This window comes from Corvus cornix, chromosome 2 (assembly GCF_000738735.6).
Source record: "Corvus cornix cornix isolate S_Up_H32 chromosome 2, ASM73873v5, whole genome shotgun sequence".
NCBI classification, from domain to species: domain Eukaryota; kingdom Metazoa; phylum Chordata; class Aves; order Passeriformes; family Corvidae; genus Corvus; species Corvus cornix.
Genome location: NC_046333.1, coordinates 33197060 through 33214631, shown reverse-complemented (window position 1 = coordinate 33214631; position 17572 = coordinate 33197060). Strand labels below are relative to the sequence as shown.

Below are 17572 nucleotides of genomic sequence, written 5' to 3'. Positions count from 1 at the left end.
TTAATGTTGTCAAGGAATAAAGAAACATTTTTTCCTATAAAATGAACATCTCATATGTTTTCCTTATGTTCAGATTCTTGACCTTTACAACAAATATGACTAAAATTTTTCATCAGTCTGTTACTAATTCAAAAGTGTGCCATTCATGCTGTGCGAAGATATAATTTTAAAGGAATTTTTCACTTGGTTATTGGTCTTTAGTGTCAAATGTTAAGACACTAATGGAACTAATCTCTAGTGTGTGTCTGAATTATGAGGATATTAGAACAGAGTTAAGTAATTCTTTTAAAGTGAAGGAAATGCTAGGGAGAGAAGAGGTTATTTTTATGGTATTGAATAAAAATTGCAACAATTCTATTTAGTGTTTTTAGCAGAACAAGTTGCCAAAATTCAAACTATCCATCTTCTTATAGCTCTTACAGATCAATGGCTTCATTTGAAAGCAATTTTTATTGTGTTGATCCTGAATTCTTTCAAGATCTAAAAGCAAAATGCCTCTTATATGCTTGATGTGATAACTGAATCGAAAGTTTGTGTTGGTCCTCTGTGGCTTGAGGTTTTTTTCATGCAAGACTCTGCAGGTAGCTGGTACTTAAATATCAGTATGTACTGCTGTTTGATGTGAACTTGATTTGGTACCTCCATATTAAGTCTCTGATTAGTTAATAAAATGTCAAGGTGCTTTCCAAGACTATCAGTAAAATACCATGAAAAGAGAAAATTTTGTTAGGTCAGGTTCCTTCTGGGTCCCTTCCAACTTGACTTATTCGGTGATTCTATGATTCTGTAAATCTGCAACTTCTCTTATAAATGTGTTAAACTGAAAAAGGGAAGTAAATTTATTCATACAGAGGATAGTTAAAGACATCCTAATTGTACTAAAAGCAGTTCTCTTAGTATTATTAACCAGGTCACAGCATTCACCTTAAGCAATTAAATTTCTGCCTCCAAGTACATAGTTTACTTCTGGAAGTAAAACAATTTTAGAAACTAAAATCCTTCAGTAGCACTTCATGTTGAGGTGGAACTTCCTGTGTTTTACTATATGGCCATTATGCTGTATCATTTTGCTACACCACAATACATGCATGAAATGTGAGGAATATTGTTGTTATCATTTTAAATCTCTAATTTTGGCAGTGAAGAAAAATATGTCTTGTTAGTTTCGATTGAATTGGAACATTCAGAACTGTGTTGGTTTAAGCTTAGGAGCTGATGGCACTCCGTGATTTCAAGAAATAAATGCTGTCTTTTGGATAAGTTTATGTTGGGTCTCATTCTATTGTTTATTTCACTTACGTAGAAAACTTCTGTATTTCACAGATTATCTATGTGCATACACAGGAAGTGGGGTAGATCAGTGAGTTACAATACCAGCACAAATTCAGGAAACAGTTACAGACGAATCAATGAGGACACAGTTTGACCACTGAGGATTGCATAGGTGTGAAGAGGACAGATGTGCAGAGCTTTCATGCCAGTTGCTATCTTTTGTTCAAGTGTTTTCATTGCCAATTTTTCTTAGTATGGTTTGTTGGCAGTTAAAATAATAAACCTCCCACAAACCTTCCAACTTCTGCTAAATGTGCCACCTGATGATTTCAGTTTACTGAAGTTTCTTAGATTGCAACCACTTAGTTTACTTAACGGAGGTGCTTGCCAGTTAAAATATTAGATAGAGCAGACTTTCTGAGTAGCTTAGGAAGTTTTTAAAAATCTTAATAGGAGCAAAAAAAGTCATTTTATATTAGAATTCCAATTTCACAATTTGATAATTGGTTTCTTCTTTGTGGTCTGTATTTCTATTCCCTAATATTCAGACTATTGAATTTATTTTAATTCTGCATGAAATCTGAATAGAAATGTTTGTTTTAATTTCTACCTTTATACTTAGCTGCTATTCTGCTCTTAATATTACTCTTAACATCTTTGCTGATGATAGATATGTTGCAGCAGACTTTCTAATCATCCTTTTAGACTGTGATTTTACTGTGTATGTATACTCATGATAATTGTATTTTATTTCTTACTTAATGTAAAGGTATTAACTACAAAGATATCTTTTTTTTTTTTTAATCTTTTTAAACTGCCTGTAACAGATACCAAGTGCTGGCATTTGCAACAGATGCTGATGAGAGACAAGACACAGAACAGCAAAAACTCAGTTCTGGAAAAAGACTTGCGGTAAAACCTGTTTATGTTACGTACCCTGTATGAACACTGCACAAATATTGAAATGACCGATGCTAAGTAAGGAATGGAAACATTGTCTGCTGACAAAGGACCTGATCCAGTTGCTGCTAAAGGCAATGGAATGACTCCAGTAGATTTCTATTAAGGTTTCTTTGGGCCTCAGTTGTTTGAGGCTGGGCCTTAAAACTTGCTGTTGTTCTAATGAGAAAAGAAAAAGAGGGAACTGCACTGGAGATAACTATTTCCAAGGCAATCTTCGTAATACAGAACCTACACTGTAGTAAAACAGATAAATAGGTACACCTGAATTATTGCTTATGTTTTTAAATGAAGTCTAGTTGTGACTTTGTATTGTAGAAAGTTAATCTCATTCTCCTTGGGGAATCCTTTGTACTCAGAGAAAAATTCACAGTGAAATGTTTCCATAAATAGTCAGTGTCCTGAACTCTTTTTGTCAAAAACCTGTGGATTCAATAGTCTTCTGGAGGTCTCTGTCACTAATTTGTTTAATATTTGAGCTGCCTCCTCTTAAGAGGAAGAGAACTTAATTCTTTGTGGTCCTGCAGTAGAGTTGCTTGTCTGCTAAATATACTGCATATATAAAATGCTAGATTCAGCATATTTTGGGTACAGCAGTAAAGTATTGGGAGAGCATCTTCCTTCAAGCTGGCTAATTGTAGAATTTTTCAAATACACGTAGGCTGAATCCTACATGTAGAAGTAGGAGAAGGCAATTTATAAATAAAAAATCTGGAGACTTCATCAGATATACTGCAAATGAAACAGTTTTTTAAAATCTAAAATGTGAAGCATACATGGAAACAAACTTAATAATCTCGATTTTTCCCTTTAACTTTTAAGATGGCACTTCCAGTTTCATACATCAGATACGCCAGGATATTTGCTGACACATCCTATGCTCTTTAAGTGAAATGATTGATACTGTTCCTATAGGAAGTGCTGACAGTTAACTTTGATATATTTTTACTTCAGAAATTCTAAATTTCTGTTTAACCAGCTTGGCAGAAGTCAAAAGCATTTTTTGCATGTGTATTTAGTTGAAATTTCTCAGAGGAGCTGAAGAAACAACCCAATGAAATGTATCAATAAGCAGTAGTATTGTTTAAAGCGAGGTGAGGTAGGATTTGTAAGTAGTTGTTTATTATATCAATGTATGTAGTTGGAGAAGTAAACAAACTATGACATACATGAGCATTCTCCAGATTAAAGGGTGTACATGAGTAACTGCAAGCATAAATATTGGCTTACACACCTAAAATGTTTTTCTAGTTTTCCATGTATATGTATTGGTAGAGTAAGTTGTTGCCTTTTGCTCCCTATCCTTGTCCTTAATAACCAAGGACACATACAGAGGCAGATACTTAGCTGAACTGCATAGCCAACAATTCATGACTATTTTAAAAAGAAGACATTTTTGCTGCTTGAGTCACCTTAAGGAAAGTTACAAACTGCCCTCAGAATAAGAGGATAATTCTCATCCAGAAAAAGACCTTGATTTTGCTTTTCTATCTATGTTAATGATATGTAATTTGATTAGTTCTGAGCCTTCTCAAAGTTTTGTCTTTAATGTGTCTTTAGCTGTCAATTGATTTCTGGAGCATGTTTTTTCTTTTGAAGGTGGATTGGGTCTTAAACATCGGAGAGCAAGCACTGGATATATGCGTTGTCTCGTTTAATCAGGGAGTTTCTTCTGTTTTTGTGCTTGGTGAGAGAAACTTCTTTTGCCTTAAGGATAATGGGCAAATACGATTCATGAAAAAACTTGATTACAGTCCGAGTTGCTTCATTCCTTACTGTTCAGGTTTGTAAAAGGAAGATTCCTCTTAACCTTATCTTGGTTGCTTTTAGAATTAAAAGTTGTTTGTTTATTTTTTTTTTCCCCCACTAAATAAATATATTTTTCTGAATAAGCAGATGGGGCATTGTGCAGCCTGGTCTAGTGGAAGGTGTCCCTGCCCATGGCATTTAGGTTAGATATTAGGAAGAAATTCTTTACTGTGAGGGTGGTGAGACACTGGAACAGGTTGCCCCAGCCCTGGCAGTGTTGAAAGCCAGGTTGGATAAGGCCTTGAGTGACCTGGTCTAATGGGAGGTGTCCCTGCCCTTGGTAATGGGGGTTGGGACTAGATGGTCTTTAAGGTCCGTTCTAACCCGAGCCATTCTATGATTCTGTATTTCTATGATTTGTAGAAAGGATGTGAAATCGGAGCTCTCTTTTTGAACCGGGCAAGTTTATTTCAAATGTTACTTTTTGTGAAGTGCCATAATTTTTAGAATCTAAATATTTTCTTATCACCAAATTGAGGTACTTGTCTAGTGCCCAGGCTATCAAAGCAACAAACACAGAAGAATGACAGTCTTTGGAAGAATAAACTAGTGTTTGAGGACCTTCTATTTGAGAACCTTTTGATTTATGACCTTCTGATATTTACAGATTCTTAAAAAAAAATCAAAGTTTATTGTTACTACATTGGTGGAAACAACTTGGTTAGATACTTGGTTATAAATACAGACTCTTAATACCTATTCTCTTTTAATGTTTAAAAAAAATCTCATAAATTTTTGACACTGTGTCTCCTTTTGAACTTAAAATACCATTTTAGTCTTTATAAATTTGATCTTATCAATTTTCACATATTATACTTTCTGATTTGAATTATACTGTAAATAAACCCTATCAATGCATAGACATTTAATTGGTATTGACAAGTTAATGAATTAATGAATAGTGTAAGTGGCAGATATATTAATCAATGTGTATTTTGTCATATTTATCTTGGCATGCCAACATGGCCATTATGAGTTTTTGTTTGTCATGTTTTAAATTACCAAACATGGCTGGCCAGAACCTTGGAAAGTTGTGGCATATATTGTGTAATATGCAATTGAAATTGGTATCCATAATTAATTACATATGTCCTTGGTTAGTGTCAATGTAACTTTCCTATCTTTTGACACTTTATATTAAATTAATTTATAATAACTAATGGCTTAAAAATAAAAGAAAACATAACTATATAAGCCTCGAAGAAAAGTTCTGGCTTTTGAAAAAATCTTTCAACCTAAATTTTTTTTTTTAATCTTTGAACAGTGCAAGAAGGAACAATAAACACTTTAATTGCAAACCACAGTAAAATGTTGAATGTTTATCAAGATGTTACATTGAAATGGGCCACTCAACTTCCCTGCATTCCTGTCTCAGTAAAAGTAGCGAATTTTCAGTAAGTAACTTGTTAAAGTTTACTTTTTACTTAGATTAATCTCTGGTTGTGTAATTTGCTTCTAGATCCTAAAAAATAATTCTGAGGTATGTAACAAATAAGGTAACTTTTAAAAGGAAAATTCTAAGTGTTGTTCCTTTGTTTTGTAAAATGTTCATTTCATTAATGAGTGTACTAGAACAATACTAGAATTGCTCTATTGTGCTTTAGGTTTTGTGTTTTTCTTGAGTGAGGTTTGAACCTGGAGTCTCATAGCTCCAGTCCAGTAGCTTCTTTTGCAAAAGAATGAAAAGTGTGGTTGTGCAATCTGGCAAGGACCTTCCCTGAGACAGGAAAATAGGGAATCTCACTGAAAATCTGTTCTTCATTAAGCATTTAAGAACATATGCATTCCAGAGATTATTTATTGGAACGGATTATTAAAATCCAGTGTTAAATTATGGAAATTAAGGAATTGTTTAAATTGCCCAGGGCTGCACTGCAACAGACCAAAACTTTTTGTAAAAGAACCATAAGACAGATCAGGGAAAAACTGTTTGGGTGGGGGATTGGGCGAAGAGAAGCTAGGACATGTTTAAAACTTGCACCAAGACTGTAACTGAAATAAGCAAACTACAGAAAGGTTCAGCCAGTGTTTTTATACAATTGAATTTTGCCTGTACTGTGTGCCCCCAGAGCTGGGCTGGGTGCTGGTTGCCCAGTGCCTATGACCATAGAGGATGCAGTAGGAGTATCCTTGTCACATTAATCTTCTGATCCCCAGCAGGCTGGTGGCTGCTGGGCCAACATATGCTGGATTGCTAAACACTTGACCATAAACCCAGCATTTTACCTCCAAACTAATGGAAATGCAACATCTGACTAAGTAGCTTTAGTGACTTGTGCAGAGTAATCTGAGGGATATTTGTGTTTTGTTTGTTACTAATAGATACCTATTTTTTTAAAAATTATTCATCGTTTATTTTTTTCTTAGACTCTGGAGAGAGTTGGGCTGGCTTTCATCCATCAGGTCTTAACAAGTGAAATATAATGAACAGTCTCACTGGGCCACTTAGTATAACCCAGAAGTTAATTATGCAGGATACGACAGTAGAGCTTTTGAAGTATGGGAAAAATATTTGCTTTACAAAAATTTGAAAAAAACCATTGATTTTTACAACAGCAGGTTGTACTAACATTTGTATATACAATTACTTGTTTGGAAACTCATTATATTGAATCATCTGTTTCAATAATTTGTCTAAAATGTTTATGCAGATTCTGCCTGTTCCCTGTGAACTTCAACACTCAGAAGTTTGATATTAGGGAGAAATTCGAGAGCCTAAATCTGTCCCAGCTCAGTTTGCTAGCTAGATTCTGAATTCCCACAGAGCTACTAATGCCAGGGTTTGACTTGGGGTTGTGTTCTTTAGCAGGTAGAGAGACAGCAATATAGTTATGCAGACCTCTTTATAGAGGTACTGATAAATGAAGGAACATCTGTGTGCCTACACCCAGTGGCCTGAAAGGCAGGAAGAGGTCCAGGGCTGTGTGTTTCTGAGCTATGCTTTTGTCTGTCTATTGAAAAATATGCAGTATGCTTGTACTTCCTTCTGGCATTAAAAAAAGAAAACATGAGCTAAACAGCTAAACTGTAGTAAAGCTTGTAGAGATAGTAATTTGGCTTAAACAGGGCATATGTGTTTGTTTTGGTGTTTCTTAAAAATAATTTGAAAGGGAGTTCTTTGTGAGTCAATGTGATAATGATTTTCTTGTACTCAAGAGAGACCTCAGTCTTAGTTGGGGCCTCTGAGCACAGCACTAGTGTAACATAAATAATATTAAGGACTTTAATAAGCATAAAGTTGTTAATCCTACACTGCTGAAAGACTGAAGGGCCTTAAATATGATGTATGCCAATTAATTACTTTCTTCACTTTTAAAACAATAATACTTACAAAGCAAATGGAGCATTCTGAAAGCAGCTGTCTCTACAGTTCAGACATATTCATTTGTATTTTCTCCTTGGCTTAATGTCTGTTACTTCTAAGGTGTAACTCTGCCTTGCTGGATAAGAAAAGCCCTATTAGAAGCTATTTTATGTAAATCCCTTGTGGCAGAAGTAGTGATTGCCTCACAAAAGCAGCTTGTGATTCTAGTGTATGCCCCTCCTTATTATTTATGAATTGATTTTTCCCCTTAAAATAACGTGAAACACATTATTTCTCTATTGCAATACCAGTATGTAAATAAAGATAATTTACTACAACATTTGGGATTAAATTCCAGTATAAACTGCTTGATTTCCATCACAGTTTCAGAAACATGAAAGGAAAAATAGAATCAAAGACAAGCGGTTACTTAGAACATCTTTAGATACTGCACTCTAAAAGTTATGTATTTTTAAGCTGTTAAATGATACTTTTTTGCCTGCTGTTAAAACCTGAATGCTCTCTGTCAGGAAATTGCAAATTTGCTATAAAAGTTTGTGATCAGAAACTTGAACTGTAGGCAAAATTTTGAGAGTTTATCTTATTCTGGGTTTTACCCGAATGTCTTTATAACTAGTCTGAGCTGGAAGTTCAGTTCTCGTCATTGTTATAGAAGTTTGTCCCTTATTTTGTTGAAAGTTTATATTCTAGTTCTGTTAATGTATATTAATTACAGTTTCTGACATATTTTTAATGTCAAGGGCCCTCCTACATACTTAGCACTGCCTGGATTGCTTCAGAAGTGTAACCACTTACACTGACAATTTCAATTAATTTAAACTACTTAGATCTCTGTCTCAGTACAAATTTATCTTCCCATGGATAAGGCTGCTTAAACAGTTATATTTTTGCTTGTCCTGTGTTGTTATCCTTCAAGTTATGGCTGTGCAAACACATTCTCACTGAAGCTGAAACTCTTGAAGAAAATGGTTTAGGTGTTATGCCTGAGTTGATTAAAAAACCCCAAACATCCCCTCACCAAATCCACAAACAGCCCCTCCCAAACCTTTCTAGAGTGGTTTGAAGAGAAGCTTTCCATATATTGCAAATCTAGGAAAGTTACAGAAAGGAATGACAAGAATTCCTACTCTGCTCAAAATTTCAGTTGAAATGGTAGTTGCAAGCAGCAGTATTTGCTTGGTATCCATCATGATTTTGTAAGTATCTTCATAGCATTGACTTTAAAGTCCATTCCCTTTTTTCCTGCCCTTGAGTTTCCATTTTTCTGTTTCATGAGAAACCTCTTCTCTAAGATCTTCTTTGTACCTCCACATCTCCTTTGAAAAGAAGTTTCATGAGCACTATCTCTTACACTTATGGATTATAAATTCTATGAATTTGTCACTGGTTGATGCTTCTTGAGATTGTGTTAAGATTTCTCTCTCTCTGTCTCTTTCTTCTCACTTTTTGTGAGCCCATCACAAGTTATATTTGTTTTTCTGTGTCTGAATTATTCTGTCTCCATATGCTTGACCATAAAAGGTCCTTGGAGTACATTGTAAGACTTAGACAACTACTTTTCTGTTTATTTGGCACTTGGCAGAGCTGTTTCTAAGAGTACATCTTTTAATGACTGATAGATTGCACTGAGTATTAATTACTCTGTCCTGGTTGGCCTGAAACTAGAACACTATGTTAAGGTGCATTCAGTCTGAAGCAAAATACCTTGTGTTGTCAGCCTCTGGGCTATTTCTGTCACAAACATCTGAAATGCCAGTGTGGGTTAAAACACATAGATAGATTATTATATATACACATATATAGATTTTGGATGTAGTCTCAGGAAAGGGCTTTCTGTTTTGATTACTACCAAGTTATGAACCTGTGTTTTGCCATAGGAAAGCATGAAACCTTTAAATTGGGGACTTTTTTTTCTTCTCAACCTTTTTAAAGTTCACTACTCTCCACTTTACTGCTTGGTTTTGTTTGTATACAATCTTCAAGTTTTATCTGATAAGCCTGTGAATGCTAAAAGGTAGCCTGACTTTTTTCTTTTAAAGAGAAGCGGACTGCAAACTTGCTCAAATACCTCTTTTCTTCAAATCAGTGTTTCATGATGTCTTTAATTTTGATTATTTGTGCTTTTGTCTGTCCACCAAGAAATTAAGTCTGGTGGTATCCATACCACAAAAAAAGTTGATTTCATGATGTGGAATTCTAACAGGAAGCCAACCTCAGAGTTTAGGGAATGTGTTGTGGGAAAGATATTTCTTCCCTCTCTATTCTACTGGAGACTCTTACTACTTTAGGCGCCGGTTTATCAGCAAACCTAATGTTTGAATGAAGGATGTTTTCCCCTTCAGCCACATTAGAATTTAGTTAGTAATACTCAAAAGAAAAAATTTAGAGCCACTGTAGTGAGGCAGAGATTTGTGAATTTGTGTTTGGTGTTCTGAATATGGCAAATTGTGATTTAATTTCACACATTTGTGATACATTACTTCAAAACTTGTGGCTTTATAGAGTCAGTTGTGCAGACTGTTGCCTTGTGTGGGGCCAGGAGTTGGACTTGATGATCCTTGTGTGTCCCTTCCAACTCAGCATATTCTGTGATTCTGTAGTACTTGTCCAAAGGTTATTGGATGCTTTGCATATGTAGTGCCTCATATTTTTAGGAGCTACATCTAGGAATTAGAATACAATTAGAATTTTCTTTTGTGACCATTTGTATGTACCTCTCTCTCTGTGAGCAGAGGAACTGTTCTTCATGGAAGAAAGATTCTTGAAACAAGTAACCCACATAATGATGCATGTGCCTTGTAAAATGTGAAGTTACTTTTATTACCAGGGGTTGACAGGTATGGACAAGTTGGTGAAAGTAGCTAGAATATTTGCTTTCACTTCCATTTATTTGACAGATAAATATCATTTTACTTGGTAATGGAACAGTGTGTTTTCTGAAGAGGAAATATAAGGTCTGGAAAGGGTTTTTTATGCGGAAGTAATTTATCACCTCCAAAGAATTAGAATTTCTGAGTTTCTTAAAATATTAAATTTCCAGGACTCAACCTTTTATCTTGAGTTAAGCTAGTAAATAGATTTTCATTACTTGAGAAGGGGGAAAAGAATTTATTTTTTAAACAAAAGTAACTGTTGAAAAGTCAGGAAATAAAGTAGACTTTATATGTTCAAGATGGCAAGCAAGGTTACTTAACAAGCTTTATCCACACTTCGACTCTTTATGAACTTCAAGTTTGACTAGATTTATTTGGAGGAGTGATCCCATAAATATATCACAGGGTCCCACTGAATCACCACTGATTCTGTTTTGCTCAGTTTGCAATCAAGAAGTGATTTCTTTCTATGAGTTGCTAGCACTCCAACTAGCTATGGTGTTTGAAATTTACTGAGGTAATTTTTTGTTGTAGCTTCTCCAAGTATGATCACTGCAGTCGGGATCATGCCTGAACTCCTAACATTGGTATATGAACCATGAGCCCATTATGACTGTGTCACATAGTAATATATTAATCAGCCATCTCTTAAAACCAGCTACCCATAGGCTGTTGGTTTTCATTTTTTGATGTATGCAGTTCCGTATTTGATTTTGCTGAATTAGAGACTTAAATTTATTACTTTAAAGTTGCATTGTGTAGGCTGAGATGCAGAAAATACTGCGGCTTACTGAATCACTGCAAGATTATTGATTTAAGTTGCTATAGTAAGGTCCAATTTTCTTACTACTTATAAGACAAAATAAAGTGAATCATTACATCTAAAATTTGTCATGTTGTTCTTGTATGAGTCTCTCCCCTTGCATAAATAATAAGCAGAGACTATTTGACTAATGAAGGGACTGAGATTTAATTTTCTATGTAATCATGTTAATAAGTCTTCGAATATTGTATTGTCCCATGTGTGCTGATAGCCAGGACTACTGCACTTTCCTGTCTCTCAGGATATCCCCACTTGTGTTACAGTTACACAGGTGCATTGCAAAAGAGTATTTTACAATATTTTAACATACAAGTTAGTTTTAAAAACAGTGACTTCTAATTTACTAAAACAATAATTTCTTGCTATGTACTGAGTTACCATTTTACTCCTACTCTGCTAAAATGATTCACTAAAATGACGAGTGCCTGCAGAAAAATTCCCAGTGCTTTAACCCTGGGTGTGAAAGAATATGTGAGGAAGGGTTGTGTGGGTTTTATGACTTAGTACCTTACTGTATGTTACAGTACTCTGTTCCTATCCAGTCTCTTCCCATTAGTCTGTAGCTTGACTGCAAGGCTGAGAATTATGGGTCTGGTGACTCAGACAAGTAGAGATGGTCCCTACACCACCTCCAATGCACTTGAAGCATAAGCCAAATGACATGTGCTGCTGCACTTCAGCATTGCCCATCAGTTTGCATTTTGAAGGAGAACACTCTGCGGAAAGAGATATTCATTGTGTTTATTGCATTTAAAACCAGTCCCATCTTTACCACAGTATCAAACAATAAAGATTTTTAGTTATTGCAGCAAATGGAGAGAATGACCTTTCTTCCTTTTAGAAAAATGTATGCTACAATGCTCCCTTTGGATTTTCTGATTTATTAGTACTTTATAATATTAGAATGATTGGTAAGATATGTGTGGTTTGTATGCTTAGTGGTCTAATGAGGTTTGAAGTCCCTGTAGACTGTTGTTCACTGGCTTCATAGAACAAGACTTGTGTGTGTGAGTAATAGCTTGAGCCTGACATTGTTAACATGCTTGTAACTTCATGGCACTTTATCTGAATAAAATTATATAAAAATTCTCTAATTCAGCAACCGGTCTCCTTAAAGAAGAGAACATAAACTAGGGTTTAAATTCTTTGTTTTGAAAGAGGATTAATTCCCAGATTTGAACTCATATGTAGCCCAACAGACTGATGAGTTTAATTTAAATGAGGTAGGTGAATCAAAAGATTGGAGTTCAGAATTCTGGTGTATAGCCATTGGTTGAAAATGTGCTTTTATGAAATTTTAGCTTCCAATATTTTAAAAAGAATATTAAAATCTGCGATCAATTTGTAAGTGAGAAAGTATTGGCCTGGTCCAATCATGAACTTGAAATTAAAACTTTATTTCTGGCACAGAATTGTAGTATGTTGGGTGGTTGAATGAACGTGCTCTATGTAGCTGGGCTCTCCAAACAGTAGAAAAGGAATGGGAACTGAATTTAACTGGAAAAAGCATGGAGAAATATTGTAGTTGAATTAAGTGTATAAGGTGTAAAAGTGCAACCACATATATGGTAATAGTGGATGGAGTCAAAATAAAACTCCCCTCATTAAATATTTTAGCTGTCCAGATGCTTGAAAATACTTTGTTCTTCATTGTAGCCCATCTGTTATTCCTTATTATAACTGACATCACCACAGCTACCGCAACTTTTAAAGAATCACCGTATAAAAATGGCAAAACTTACATATAAACCCAGCAAAACTTAGCGCTTATTACACAGTTTTATGGAAAGAAAACTGCAGGAATCAGACTTTATAGTTTGTTGAAAGATTTTCCCTTTCTGTATAGTAGTACTGTAATAGAAGCAATGCCAGTTATGACGCACAGTATGAACTGTTCAGTTATATACATGTATATATATAAATTTTTATTTGCGTGTTCTGTAAGAATGTTGCCTGATCTGAGAAGTTAAATGCAGAGAATTCTAGAATCTTTAACATAATACTTAACATAATTGCATTTTAAGGAAAAAAAAAAAAGATTGCGTCTGTTTTCCTCATCGCTGATTTGCCACTGGATTTTTGAGACATGGCAGTAGAAAATATGAGCCTTTTCAAAGGCCTTTTGAAGAGATAAATTTAATCTATGTCTCTTAGCCACAAAATATGAATGTGACTGCATTTCTTTTACTTTAGTAGGATTCTAATCCTGAAAGAGACATAGATGTGCCATGTACTATGTCCAGCATATACTGTGATTCAGGACTGGCCTTTCTAGTAAGATAACTTTAAATGGTGTTTACTCTATGATGTTAAGCACATGCCCATATTGCCAGTTCTCCTAATTTTATTGCATGTCACTTACTTGCTTTTTCAAAAAGCCTACTTTTTACAGTCATATGACTTTGTAAGGGTTTTAACTTCAGAATAACATTTAAAATATTCCTACCTTCATGGTTCTAAAGAAAACATTAAAAGTGAAAATTCTCAAGAACCAGAATGCAAGTAACTCCCCCTCCAGTATTTTAAATAAGATCCTTGCTTTTAAACAAATATCATGGGTTTTTTTGGCTAACCCAGTATTTCTCTGTTCCAGTTGTTGTGACAGAGTGGGATATAAGGTTCTGAACTCTCAGTCTTGGAGCTGGTTATTGAGCAGTTGGCTGGAGTTTATGGACATATTCTAACACTCTACCCGTGAAAGTGCTGGACATCTTGTTTGAAAAACAGTTTTATGAAAAATTTCAGTCTGTTGATTTTGAATGTTTTCATTATAATGCTGTTAACATGAAAGACTTTTTTGTACAAGGAGGAGCACTTGGGACATTTATGTCTAGCTGTGGAGCTGAGAGGCAGCAAGCAGTGCAAGTGCTAGAGATGTTTTGAAAAAGCAGCTTTGTTCTTTACAAGACAGGGTGAGGGGACAATTATAAATATTGTTAGAAGTAACAGTATACACACTTATTCCTTACTGAAATGCTGGAGAATTTTGAAAGTTGCAGGCAGATGTGAGGAAAAAGAGATGTAAACTAATTTGAGTTGAGTGCTTTAAAAGTTATGTAATTCTTCAAACTTTCAGAATAAATCTGTTTTAAAGACACATTATGGTTATTCTTGTTAACCTCTTATAATCTGTGCATAGTCTAATTTTCCTTGTGTACCTCCCAATACTATCTTATATGAAGCCAACAATTAAGAATAAGCTTTATCTAAAATGATAAATTTACCAGGAGTAGATTTTATCAGCGAAGCTCCTTGCATCTCTTTTATGTTGGAAGCAGAGATACTAGAGGTCTCTCCAGCTTGCTTGACATGATATGGACTCTAACCACTATCTTGAAGTGGGAGAAGAGCAGGCTTAGTGGAAGAATAAACTTTTGAGGCTCTCCATATTCTAAATTCATGTGGCATAGCTGTTAGTACAGCCTTTGAAAGCTGTTGTATACCTGTCTGCTAGTGGGGGAACTTGGCCTTGAAACATATTTTAGATTTCACATGAAGGAAGTGCAAATGCAGAAATATGCCCTAAGAGAGAATGGAGCATGGAGATGCTTTAAGTGTGTCACAGTTGGTCTTAATTTCTTTCTTGTTGCTAATGCTGGTACTGTCATAGAGAAATCACAATGTAATTTCCCTTGTTTCTTATTATTTAGAGCTCTGACATAGAGGCTGCACTCTTACTTAAAGTAATCAGATTTGCTTGTCAGTCCTCATGTTCATTTTCAATTCAGCTAATGCCACTAAGTTTCTTAGATATGGAACTGTGGTAATACAAAATGCAATGTGTAAATTATGAACTTTTCCTTGAATACATTATACTTCATTTCTCTTTTTTTTTTTTTTTTTGCTTAGAGCAAGATCATATATTTCTGGAGGCCTGTGTCATCACTCTGAATATTATGGTTTTATTCTACTTTTTGACAAATACTAATTTTACTTTAAAACTGCATTTTGTACAGCTGTCTGCTTTAATTTTTAAATAAAACTTTTGTTGCTTTTGAAATAGTTTTGATTTTATATCTAAAACAACAAGAAACCAAGTTGGTTAATCCTTCAGATAAAAGTTTACATTTTGTATGCAAGATGTAGTATGAGCTTAAATTTCATGCCTAGCCTGACTCTGTTAGCATGTGATGTGTGTGTGTCCCCTACCTGGAGGGACCAGAAGGTTATCTCGTGCAGGGATGTTTGTTCCAGAGCATACATTGTTAAATATTAGCTTGGTAAGATTCCCTTGTGTCAAGGGAATAACTGTTAAGCTGTTATACTAACCCTGGTAAAAAACCCCCACACCTGCTTCACATAATGTGACGTGGTACTCTCAGGGCTCACCTGTGTGAAAGCTCTGCTGCCCCGCAGGTGGCAGTAGCGCTCTGGCAGAAAGGACCCCCGACCTAAACTTCTCTGAGTAGTACTTGGTTTTAACTTGGCAGTGAAAGTAAAAACAGTCAATTTCCTTTTTTTTTTTTCTTTTCTTTTTTTCCTTCTTTTGTTTTGTATGATGGAAAATACTCCTTTTTATTTGGTTGCTGGATGGCATTTTAGGCAAAGAGTCTCTTTTGAAGAGAAAACTACACAAGGAGGACTTCAAAAGCTAATGCCTGGTCAGTTTGTCCTGAAGTAAGGTGCTGGCTAGTTTGTTGTTTTGCTGTATAGTGCCACCATGTAAAGCTGCTAGTGGAAATGTCTTCGCTCACAAGTAGGGAGCAAAAGTACCCATATAAGACCTGAAAGGTGGAGAGTTTTTCAGGCATTTAAAATGGCCACGTTCAGGTTTTACTCAGTTCTGGCTCTCTGCATTTCAGCGTTTATAAGAGGGGATAAATGTTGGCCAGTTGTTCTAGTCATAACTTCTATTTTTTTTAACCTCTTTTCCATTTGTTCTCAAGATGAAATCATGTTTCATTTCCCTCTTCTTCTTGCATGTATTTCATAATTTTTTAAACGAAATTTGTATCTTATATTCTTAAGTTCAGCCATCCTAAGGTATCATAGAAATGGGAAGGATGAAGAATGCTTTTCTGCAAAGCAGCCACTTAATGCTGTTCAATATAATTATATATTGTTAAACAATTATATTTGAGCACTATATTTACATTATTTGTTTGCATGCCCACTGCAGAGTGTGCAAAGTATGTTAAATATAAAATAAAAAGTCTTAAAAGAGTTTTAATTTTTGAGAGCAATTAGATTGTCTGTTTTCACGTGTAATAGCAGAATGGGGAAGGCTTACGCGTACAAGCATTACTTCTAATGTAAGTTGAACCAAGATTTTTTTACTGAGGAAAGCATTTCAAAGAATCCTGAGAGTGCTCCATGGATATGCAGAACAGTTAGGAATCAGTAATAGCTGGCATTGAGTCACACTGGATGTACTTTGACTATTCAGCTGTGGGTGTACTTCAGATTTTGGAGTACGTATTTAATAAGAGTAAGATGGGCTTTTTACTTTTATTCCCATTAGTTCGTGTTAGAAAATTCTTATAGTTATCTACTCCTAGTCTGATCTTCCTTCAGTGTTTTATCAAATACTTCACATAGTTACAGCTTCAAATGACACTGAAATGGTAGTGAACTTAGAATAATTTAGGTTTTCCAAAGCACTAAACTAGAAAGTCCTATTGAGGTATGCTCTTGCCTATAATTACCTCAAAGGGTGATAAAATGAGAGGAATGGATTCAAAATGATTGAGCACAATTCCAGGAATTAGTTTCCTAATTTAGTAGTTTTTAAATAATACATTATCGATAAGGAACAGAAGGTAGTATTGCAGAGAATCTTGTTTTCTGAAATGGTTGGTATGACTAACAGCAATTAAGACTGCTTCTGAAATTGAAGTAGAAATTTTATGAGCTATTATAAATATAAATAATTAAAGCTGTAAATGGTGTCAATAACCAGACCTTGTTCTAAGAGTTGTCCAAAACTTAGCATGTGTCATTCAAATAGAACTCAGAACTACAGATTCAACTTCTAAATCAATTGTTTGAGTGATCAGTTTGGTATTATATAACTGGAAACATGCAAAGCATTTTAATTTCTTCAAGAACTATGTTGTGAGTAATTTGTTTAGTAAGAGAAACATACAAAAAGCATATGCCATTATTATTAACCAGAATCCAATAAAAGATAGTCTTTCAAATTATTACCATATGTGTGCAGGAGCTGCTTCGTACTGTAAAGTTATTTTAGATATCAGAATAATTTGTTTTATACTTTGAGTTCCTCACTGTTAAAATGTCCCCTTAGATTTACTATTACTCTGACTATTGTGTGATACATAGTAAAAAAAATAGCTTACAATAAAAGAAATTTAACAAGAAATTGAAATTCCAGATTGTATGCAAAATGTGCCAAATGAAGTAATGGTATTTGCAGGGATATTGTGTGAGAGCAGTAGCTGTGAGGAAACTACTGTAAAACTTAAATATGCTTCCCTTCCCCCAGCTGTCCTTAACTACTGTTAAAAAAAGATTGAGAAAATAACGCAATTTTGACTGGCTGACAAACAT

At 34.8% G+C, this 17572-nt stretch overlaps 1 protein-coding gene across 3 annotated transcripts in view; it reads left to right on the top strand.

Moving 5' to 3' along the window:
* Window positions 1-17572, top strand: part of BBS9 (Bardet-Biedl syndrome 9) — a 298687-nt gene that overhangs the window by 31621 nt on the left and 249494 nt on the right. For all 3 annotated transcript variants that reach the window (XM_039548173.1, XM_039548172.1, XM_039548174.1), the window contains 3 exons: window positions 2100-2184; window positions 3832-4015; window positions 5306-5435. In XM_039548173.1, coding sequence (XP_039404107.1) covers window positions 2100-2184; window positions 3832-4015; window positions 5306-5435 — 399 coding nt within the window. The remainder of the gene's footprint in view (window positions 1-2099; window positions 2185-3831; window positions 4016-5305; window positions 5436-17572) is intronic.